The sequence below is a fragment of the Myotis lucifugus genome, unplaced genomic scaffold (genome assembly GCF_000147115.1).
Source record: "Myotis lucifugus unplaced genomic scaffold, Myoluc2.0 scaffold_112, whole genome shotgun sequence".
Taxonomy (NCBI): domain Eukaryota; kingdom Metazoa; phylum Chordata; class Mammalia; order Chiroptera; family Vespertilionidae; genus Myotis; species Myotis lucifugus.
Window position 1 is genome coordinate 3,582,575 of NW_005871160.1, and position 10,978 is coordinate 3,593,552.

The window sequence follows — 10,978 nt, forward strand, 5'->3', positions numbered from 1 at the left end:
AAAAAGTCATGTACAAATATGTAGGACGATATATAGAACCTTCAATCCATACAAATCATTGAGAAGCAGCAGATTTGTTCTTGTTTTACAAGGTTAAATATATTGACTGACATGTGCAACTATACACAGATAGATAAGGGAGAAAGGACACCAGAAGAGTAGAAAAGATGCAGACATGTTATAGCTTAACGAGATATTTATACGTATCTTAAAGAAACCAAAACCATTTACAGAATGTTCCTATTAGGATGAAAAAATCTATATATATATAAAAGCCTAAACAATGAGAATGCTGGAACTACCAGAACAACCGGAACAACTGGTCGCTATGATGTGCACTGACCACCAGGGGGAAGACACTCAATGCAGGAGCTGCCCCCTGGTGGTCAGTGTGCTCTCACAGCCAAACTCCCATGGCCAGCCAACTTCCCCTCATCCCCCCCCCCCCCCCCCCCCCCCCCCCGTCCAGCAGGCCCCGTACGGCAGGAAGGCAGGGCCGGCCGGGGGGAGGGGCTGAGGAAGGGAAGGCTCCAGCCAGCAGCCAGAAGGTTCCGATTGGCCTGATCACCAGCCAGGCCTAGGGACCTCACCCATGCACAAAATTTGTGCACCAGGCCTCTAGCAAATAAATAAAATCATATGTGTGCCTGAAAGTCTGTGAGTGTATAAAGAATGAAAGTACGTACTCAAAATTTGAAAGTTCCTCTCTAGTTAATTTTTAAATTTTACTTCTTCCTTGTTTATATGTTTTTAATGTTCCACAATTATCTTACTTTTATAATACAATCATTTTGTTTTTCTCTAAACATATGTGATTAATATCCATTCTGTCCTCACAACTTTACTGATACAAAAGAACAAACAGCAGGGAGACCCTTACTGATAAATGACCGACATAAAATTACAGTGCTGGCAGTAGATACCTTTCAGCACTGCTCTTGAAGCCAACAGAAAAACTGGAAAATCTGGAACATGGAGAATTCGTGTATTGAGAATAAAGGGAGGTAAGACATAATGGAAAGTGAAGATGGCCTGGAGGAGCTGACCTCAGAAGCAGATGCCTAGACACACCTTCCCTCTTGGTCACAGTAGCCCTCCTTCACTGTGGCTTTCCTCTCATTGAATATCTCACTTTCTTTTGTGTGGTTGTCTGAAATTCCATGTTACCTATCTTCTAAAAGCCTAGGGCAAGAAAATTCAGATCTACAGGTTGGATGTGTTAAAGATGATGAGGAGGGTGATAATGGTAAGAGGATAAGGGCAAATTCCTCTGTTAACTTTCAATAATATTTCCTGGTCTATGGAGCACTTTCATATATCAATGCATATTAATAAAGACTTCCAGTTCAAGATGAGGAGTGGAGTATACATATTTCTTCCCCTCTCACATCCCCAATAGAAACAACAATATTTTTTTAGAAAAGAACCCACAACAGAGCTGAAAACAAAAAGTTCTAATAGACTATCATATTTACTAAGTAATTTCTAGATAATTGAAAAAAATAGGACTGAATTGTCTGAGAAACTAAAACAAAGAACTACAACATAAACTCACACACTGGAGATGGCTGATAAGGAGTCCCCTAGGGCAGCGGTCTTGGTGGTCCTCAGACCACTGGTGGTCCTTGAGGTCGGAAAGGTTGCTGCCCTAGGGAATCTGTGGGTGGAACAATGATGAGAGCAGAACAGGCCTCAGAGCAACCATTGCAGTAATTAACACAAAGGTTATCTGTCTTATCCTACTGCTGGCCGATTGGCTCCTCTCCTCATGAACCAGGGGGGTGGGGAACGTGCAGCCCCAGGGTTTTATAAGGCCTGAAAAATCATTTGGTCTGGCCCTACCAAGGAATTAGGGGTGAGTTAATTAAATGTTTGACCAAAATAGCAGGCTAATTTTTAAGTCGATAATTTGTATGGCCTGTGAATGATGTTATAAATATCCAAATGTCCCTTGGCAGGAAAAAGGTTCCCCACCTCTGCTATAAACAGAGCAGTCAGTGCTGCCTTTACCCCATGTTCAAGTCTCAAGAAATGCTTAATAAAAGTGACTGGAAAGGATTCCTAAAAAGGGTAGAAGCGTATGAGCTGGTCAAGAAAAGTCATACTCTAGAGCTAAACATGAACTTGAAGGGCAGTGGAGAAAAACAAACAAACATAAAGCAAAAAGCATACACATCCTTCCTTAAAGTCCTCACCATATGGCAGTTATTGGAGTCTAAATCTTGGTATCCTCCCCTCACACACATTGTCCTTTATGAGGACACTACCTTTCAATAGATTCCAACCCACTTACACAAAATCCTGCTTCTTCTAGAGCAAGCATGTCAAAGTCATGGCCCACAACGAATATTTTTGTGGCCCAGCCAATATAACAGTATGTAAGAAACATTTTAATAAAAATTTTGTAACTTAATTTTTATAATACCCTATTATACATAATTGTTATTAATGAACTACAACATTTGCTAATGACTGATTACTATAATCGTGTTGCATTCATTTCCCTTACGGACCACCTTACGCGCAGGCGCACCATTTCTTACCACTAATACTAGCAGTAAATATTTTAGCAGCCGATTGCCACGTCATTAGTCTTGTACTGACTTGTTTGGTGTGCGCAACAGGAAATATTTTGCTTTCAGAGAACAAGAAAAATAGATTTATTTGCATTACGCTTATTAATTTGTGCAGTTATTCAGTGTCTTGTAAGTTAATGTTCAAGAAAAAATATTAATGTTTATTAAAATGTTCTATTATTTTATATTAATGATTACTCATTTATTTCAGCCCTTTGCATTCATGTCTCTATCAAAATAAACCTACATGTCTATGAAAATTGAAGCTTTTGTTTTTTTGTGGCCCACATAAACTTAAACCTTGTTTATTTGGCCCGTGTTAGCCTTTGAGGTTGACATCTTGTTCTAGAGTGAGCCCTGTTTCCATTAAATAGAATTATCTAACTTCAAAGGAAGCTTACCTCTCTTATGGACAGCAATCCACCTATTCTTTCATTCACGAGCATGAACAGGCACTTAAGGATGGCCATACATTCGCCAAAAACAAATAACATGAAAGGTAAAGACAAAAATAAACAAATAACCCAAAGATCTCAAAGTAATGTCAGAAAAAAAGGAATTATAAAAAGAGAACTTAATTTTTTAAACTAGCATTCTTAAGAATATTTGAAGGGTGACTACATCCAGAAAACAAAACATGGCTTCCTAAAAATGAAGCAATCAAAGAGTAAGCATGAGTTCCTAAAACCTAAAATTATGAGGGTCACCATTAAATATTCAATAGAGGGGTTGAAAAAAAATAGAATGAATGAAGCTAAAGTCCAAATTAGTAACCTGGAAGAAAAAGCTGAGGGAATGAAATTTCAAAAAAACACAAAAATGTAAGAAAAAGTTCTCCAATATTCATCCAATGACATTTTGAGAAAAAAAAAGGGATCAGCATTAGGAATATTGCAGGTGAGAAATCTGAGGCTTGGAGAAGGTAAGTCACTTAACTCTCCAGTAGTCCACAAACAGAGTTGGAATACCCCAGAGGTACTCCACTCAAATTCAAACAGCATATAAAAGTGTGGCCCCAATGGTTGTTTATAGCTGACACCCACACTGATTAGTTATATGCGCACCAGCCTGGTCCATAGCAGTTGTTGACAGTTGGCATCCACTCTCATTAATCAATGCAGGTGTCAATCTAGTCTACACCTATTGTCTGTGGATGACATCTGATTGGTAATCATATCAGTTGATAAATATCGAATATCATTCCTGCATAAGCCCATTCTCTATCAATGATGCCCATATAATTTCACTGTACGATAAAAAAGGGGAGGCAATATTTGAGATTTTTATGGATCTCAAATTTGAAACTGGAGGAAAGAAATGAGAGTGGTTTCCGTCACATCAACGTTTAAGCTATGAGAAATTTTAAGGAAAAGTGTTCATCCCTCTTCTTTCTTTTTCCCTGTGCACCATGCTTGCTTTCCCTCCTTCTTTCGTAAGTGGCCCAGACAAAGAATAGGTGAGTCCTGTTCTAGAAGGCCACCTAGGATGGCCCAAAGGTCAGGTCCCAAACAAGGATGTTTAATCCAAAGGGCTTAGCAGAATATAGGAAACAAGATACACAGCCCAAACTGGTTGAATGGAGAAAGCAAACAGGAAGTGGTCTAAAGAAGTATGGGACCAGCCCTAGCTGGTTTGGTTCAGTGGACAGAGCGTCAGTCTGTGGACTGAAGGGCCCTGGGTTCGATTCCGGTCAAGGGCACATGCTCAGGTTGTGGGCTCGATCCCCAGTGGGGGGCGGTGGGGAGTAGGCAGCCGATCAATTATTCTCTCTCATCATTGATATTTCTCTCTCTCTCTCTCTCTCCTTTCCTCTCTGAAATCAATAAAAATAAAATAAATAAGTATAAGATCTGTGCTAACAGCTATGGCAGGTAGATTAAGTATGCCTCTAGCTTGGGTTTGTGTGGACCAATTGCATTTTTTAAAGGTACCAGAGAAGAAACAGCCTTGATAGAAGCACCACAAACTGTACCTAAAGCCAACTAATTCAGCTGTCCTGTTTCTTCTCCAATATTTTTAGTGCAAAATTAACCCCAAATTTCTCAACTATAGAATTTCACCTTCAACACACCAAGGCAGATAAGTGGCCAAAGTTTGATGCCAGCCCCAATTTCTGCCAACATAAGGGCAAAGTCAAAGTTAAATCAAACTCGAGCATTATCTTGGTATCCAGTGCAGTATTGAGATGAATAATGATATTCATAAAACTGAGGCCTTTGCCTCCTCAGGAACCACAAACCCAGATCCCACCAGGAGGCCTTAAAGGAGTAGTTTAGACTTTGTTGAGGGTTTGTGGGAGTTTGCAAAGTACATTCACCCTTAAGGAGCCCTCCCTGAAACCACTGGGAGTTATAAGCCAGCGAGGGCTGTACTGTTGGGTTTTAAATGTCATTTTCACACTCCTCCACGGCTTACCAGGAGAACGTAAATAAAATGCCACTGAGCTACCTGCTGTTTGTGCCTCCTATTCCCTCCAGGCAGGAACAGAAGCAAGTCATCTTCCCAAAGGGTTAACAGTCCTGGAAATGTTTCTGTGCTTTGAAATATTACATGAGACTCACTGCTGTAAAACGATGATTATCTGCATTTTATCCCCTGCCTCTTCATCTAACAAATACATTTTTACAGGTTTTACAACGTTCTTTACAACCCACCTAAAACACATCATTTTCCTCCTGCTTATACCACTTGTTTAATATTTATTAGGTTTAGATTGTGCTTTCCTCCAAAAGACGTGAGGCACCACACAGCCAACTCTCATATAATAAACGTGACATTAAACTCATCTTTAAAACCCTAAACAGGGAGGTCATGAGTGGCGGCAGAAAGGAAATGAACAAGGTCAGGAAGAAGGAAGAGCCAGGGGTCTGGTGAAATATGCAACCAAGGAGACAGTATGTTAGGAGATCCAGTGATCAGAAGCTACTGTCCTGCCCTTCAGTCAGCCCTGCCTGTAGGGACCCTGACACCACCTTGTCTCCCAAACAACAGAGCCCCAGTAGCTCCATTTCTGTGCAGGGGTGCGGTACATGCATACAGGTGAGTGGGGAGGTGGTGGAGTCTGAGAATTATAACTCAGGGCTCTCGAGAGGATATCTGAAAACAAAGAAAGCTACACAGACAATTGTGTTTTGAACATCAGTGGAAAGAGATACACGGTAATGTCTTATAACACATCGTTATAACAAATCACGGAAACATTAGTTTTCTTTTCTTAACAAGCACACTTCACGTTCAGTCCTCCATTTGGCTGAGTATCTGGAATCTCCAATGGCTCTGCAGACTTTCAGAGGCCAAGGAGGCCCTGCAGTTCAGATTCTCAAAAATCAAAAAGTGACAGGGTGGCCTCAGCTCCTAAACCCCGGGCCACATGGATTTAACAAAGCCACATGTTGACGGCCTGCACATGTGGTCTGGGCAATGGGGACAGGGTATTTAAATAGCAACTCTCCCAGCAGCTGCTGGTAGAATGAGCAAGGAGGGGGCATATTCTAATGTGCTATCCAAAGTAGAAATGGGCATCTTCATTAAACAGAGCAGAAAAGTAACTTACCTGTCGCTACAGAGTAGGAGAGAATCCAGCCAGGAAAAATAACAACAATAATAATACTATTTTCACTTATAGTAATAGCACCAGTATTATTAATAGTGTTATTGCTGTTATTTTTGGGTACTATGTACCAGGCACGCTTGTGGTCCATTTACATATGCCAACTAGTTTAATTATAGAACAAACCTAGAAGGTGGGCATGACCATTTCCCTAATTCTACAAATAAGGAAACTGAGACAACTATGTTATTTGCCCAGAGTCACTCAGCTAGTAAGTGATTGAACTGGGATTCAGACCCAGCACAAGAGGGAAGGTAAGAGGTGGGAAACAAGCAAACATATAGAAGTCATTGTGTGAGTTTAACAAAGAGAGCAGTCACATTGGATCAAGTTCCCCGCCCTGAAAGCTATTGATAGAGAGTAAACAGCACAAGAGCAGTGTGAGAACACAAATAAAGACCTTAAAATCAGGCTGTGGCCAGCACAAAAGAGCAGGGGACAAATGGCCTCCAGAAGAAGAAATTGGTGCAGTGACACTGAGATACTGAGACCCTGTGAGGAGAGGACCTCAGAATGGACAAGCAATGTCATTATTCCTGAGGCCTCAGCAAGCAGGACCTAGAAACTGGTACCCAAAACCCACCATCTTGTCTTATATAACTGGATATTCCTATCAATTTAACTGTAGAATCCTACAGTGAGTCGTTCTCAGTAATCCCTTTGTGATCCCACTAAATGTAGTAAATGCCATGCACTGAGCATTTACTCAGCCCCAAGCAGCTAATATACATCATCTTAGTTAACTCACAGCAACATTATAGTTATCTCCAGCTTACAGATGAGGAGGCACAGAGAAGTTGAGTAACTTGCCCAAAGTAACACTGAGCTGGTAAAATGTAGAAATAGTGGAGGCTTCTCAAAAAATTAAGAATAGAGTTACTATATGAGCCAGCAACCCCTCTTCTAAGTACCTGCCAGAAAAAAAAATGAAAATATTTATTCACAAAGACATATGCACCCCTATGTTCATTGCAGCATTGTTCACGGGGGCCAACACATTTAAATAACTGGAGTGACGTTGGATAGATGATTGGATAAAGAAGACATGGTACATATATACTATGGAATACTACTCAGCCATAAGAAAAGAAAAAAATACTGCTATTTGTGACAACATGGATGGACCTTGAGACTATCATGTTAAGTGAAATAAGTCAGACAGAAAAAGTTAAGAAACCATATGATTTCACTCATATGTGGCACATAAAACTAAAAACAACAAATGAACAAACAAGAAAAACAAACAAATAAAACTTCATAGACACAGACAACAGTATGCTGGTTCCCAGAGGAAAGAGGGGTGAGAGGGTAGTAAAGGGTGAAGAGGGTCAGACAGATGGTGATAGAAGAAAATTCGATTTTGGGTGGTATGCACACAATGAAATATACAGATGATATATCATAAAATTGTATACTTGAAACCTATATAATTTTATTAACCAATGCCACCCCAATAAATTTAATTTAAAAAAAAATGTAGAGATAGACCCCCAAGTCTAGGGGGTCTGGCTCCAGACCCCATTGTTGCCATTCTTGCTGCTGCTAGAACCTGATTCCATTCACTTCATTCAGCTCTCCTTCTACTCCTCTCTCTGACCACGCCTTTGGTCTGTCTGACCTCTCTCCTGACAAGGAAACTAACCAAGGTTGTCTTGCTTTCATTCCTGGAGGGCCAGCCTATTTAGTTACCTAATATTATTCCAGTCAATAGGAAACATTGTTATTTTTAGGGGTGTTTGGGGCAAATGTGTTCAAGAAACCAATGACCAATGCCAAAAGCAGCTGGTCCAATGTAAACTGATGTGAGAGGTAAGGTTGGACGGACCAAAAATACAGCTGCAGCTTGGTGCTCAGCTCTCCCACTGTCCCCCTTGTGCCTCAGGAAAGGACCATGGAATGTGAGCCTCTTCTGCATGCAAGGGGGCACAGTCCATTTATATAGTTATAGACTCTGCAATCCATTTCCTTCTTTTTCTCACCCCATCCTTTTCCCTAGACACACAGAACCCACAAGAAGTAACTCATCTCAGCCCTAGCCAAGGGAAAGGAACGTCTCCTACCTTCCACTTGATAAGCCGCGGTGGCTGCCCCCCATCCAAATCCCGCAGGGAAAGCCATGGTTCCAGGGAGACAGCTGGCCATCTGGACACTCAGCCCACAGGAGCACGGTGGCCTATTGGCAGAGCAGCCCAGCAATTGTGCAAATAGTAAGTAAACTCTCACCCCTGACAAGGGTCACAGAGAGCCACTGTGTATGCAAATGAGCAAGGGGACAGATTAAAGATTAAAGTGACTTGATAAAATGCCAGGCACTTTGTACCAGGTGAGCATTTGGACTTTTCTCTCCAGGCACTCCCTGATTCTTAACGAACTTGGATCAGCTTGGGTGCTGACCTAGTCCCTGCTTTGGTGGGTCACCCATTCATCTGATCCTTTGCCTTTTCATGAAATACATGGACATTGTTTTTTAAAGCCACATAATCCTACTAGAATTTTCCCTTAAGCAATTCCTCCCAATTCCTAATCCCTACTTCTTAGAGGTAACTATTTTCAACTGTTTCTTCTAGTACAGTAGCAAGCCCTTCCCCCCACCCCCGCCCTTATTTGATGGGGATATGTTCCAAGATCCCCAGTAGATATTTAAAACCATGGATAATACAGAACCATATCCTATCTAATAAAAGAGTAATATACAAATTGGCCATCACTCCAACATACAAGATGGCTGCTCCCATGTGGTCAAAGATGGCTGCCACAAGATGGCTGGCAAGGGAGGGCAGTGTGGGGTGATCGGGACAGCAGGGGAGGGGAGTTGGGGGCGACCAGGCTGGCAGGGGAAGGCAGTTAGGGACAATCGGGCCGGCAGGGGAGCAGTTAGGCATCAATAAGGCTGGCTTGGGAGTGGTTAGGGGGTGATAAGGCTGGCAGGCAGAAGTGGATAAGGGCAATAAGGCAGACAGGCAGGCAAGCAGTTGGGAGGCAGCAGTCCTGAATTGTGAGAGGGATGGGGCCTAAACGGGCAGTCGGACATCCCTTGAGGGGTCCCAGATTGGAGAGGGTTCAGGCTGGGCTGAGGGACACACCCCCCCCATGCACGAATTTTGTGCACCAGGCCTCTAGTCTATAATAATAAAAGTGTAATAGGCTAATTAGACCAGACAGCCATGGCAGCGGGGGCCAAGGCAGAGGCAGTTAGGGGTGATCAGGCAGGCAGGTGAGCAGTTAGGGACGATCAGGCAGGCAGGTGAGTGGTTAGGGGCAATCAGGCAGGCACATAGGTGAGCAGTTAGAAGCCAGCAGTCCTGGATTGCGAGAGGGTGCAGGCCGGGCTGAGGGACACCCAACCGCCCCCCCCCCACCCCGCCGCATGCATGAATTTCATGCATCAGGCCTCTAGTCTATAAAAATAAAAGCATAATATGCTAATTAGACCAGACATCCTTCCGAATGACTTTCCAGATGAAGCCGGGGTTGCGAGGGAAGCCCAGGTCCCAGGTGCCAGAGGGAAGCCAGTGCCGGCAGCCAGGAGAAGGAAGACCTACTCTTGCACAAATTTCCTGCATCGGCCTCTAGTATATATATGAAGTTTAATTTCTAAATTAGGCCCAGTAAGAGATTAACAACAAAAACTAATAAATAGAACAATTTTCACAATATACTGTAATAAAAGTTATGTGCGTGTGGTCTGTCTCAACATATCTTCTTGTGCTGTGCTCACCCTTCATCTTGTGAGGAGGTGAAGGGAGGTGAATGACACAGGCACTGTGACAGAGCATAAGCTACTCTTGCCTCTGGGGCCACTTTTAAGTACAATAAGGTTTCCTTGAAAACATGTCAGTCAATCTCATCACCTATGAACACAACACATGGGGAGTGTCTACAGCGCAGACCTGCAGGACAAAGGGATGACTCAGGTCTTGGGCAGGACAGAGCCTGACATAAGATTTCTTCATGCTACTCAGAAAGGTGTGCATTTTCAAACTTAGGAATTGTTTATTTCTGGAATTTTTCACTTAATATTTTCAGACCACAGCTGACCATAGGTAACTGAAACCTCAGAAAGTGAAACTGTGGATAAAAAGAAAAGACTGCGTTTACTTCCATGTGGTTTAAATAATAGGCTGATACTGATGCTTCAGAATTTGCTTTTAGATTTTAGAGACTGATCATTGACTTCTGGATATAGTAGAAAATCCTAGTTCTCTTTCTCTCTCTCTCACTCTTTCTCCCCCCGCTCCCCACCCCCCGCCATCCACTAAACAGGATAAGATTACCTGTTCTGTTTAAATAAGTATTTGACATTTACATTACTATGACTACATACAGTTCAAAATTGAGCCATGTGGTATACCATGCTTATATACAACTTTTTATTTCCTCTGGGGCTAATCAGTTGTCTGGGTTTTATGTTTATTTTTTTCTATCCCTATAACTAATTCATCCCCAAACACCCTGACAGAACCATAAATCTCCTCGCTGTTCAAACACCTCTGTTTTCCTGCTCCATTGTGCACTGTTTGTTTTTAGGCGGCCGCCGAGCTAAGTTATATCATCTGCTACCTGCTCCCCTGTCTCCTGGGCTTTCTCCCTGTTTCTTCTTCCTTTTGTAGAGAAGCAAATCCATGAATAACTTCCCGACAAAAGGGGCGTGGAAGGTACACTTTTTGAAACCTTGTAGTTCTAGAATTGTCTTTATTATAACATCACACTTGCTATGTGGTTTATACACTATAGGATTTTCTGATGAAAATAATTTTCACTCAGAATTTTGAACGCATAGGTTTGCGGCTTT

General features: G+C 42.1%; 1 protein-coding gene across 2 annotated transcripts in view; it reads right to left on the reverse strand.

The window, feature by feature from the left end:
- The window catches only part of LOC102418990 (cytosolic beta-glucosidase), a 116,263-nt gene extending 107,858 nt beyond the window's left edge, over positions 1-8,405 (reverse strand). For both annotated transcript variants that reach the window (XM_023757747.1, XM_006093276.2), the window contains exon 1: positions 8,247-8,405. In XM_023757747.1, coding sequence (XP_023613515.1) covers positions 8,247-8,328 — 82 coding nt within the window. In that variant the 5' untranslated portion in view covers positions 8,329-8,405. The remainder of the gene's footprint in view (positions 1-8,246) is intronic.
- Between the last annotated feature and the right edge of the window lie 2,573 nt (positions 8,406-10,978).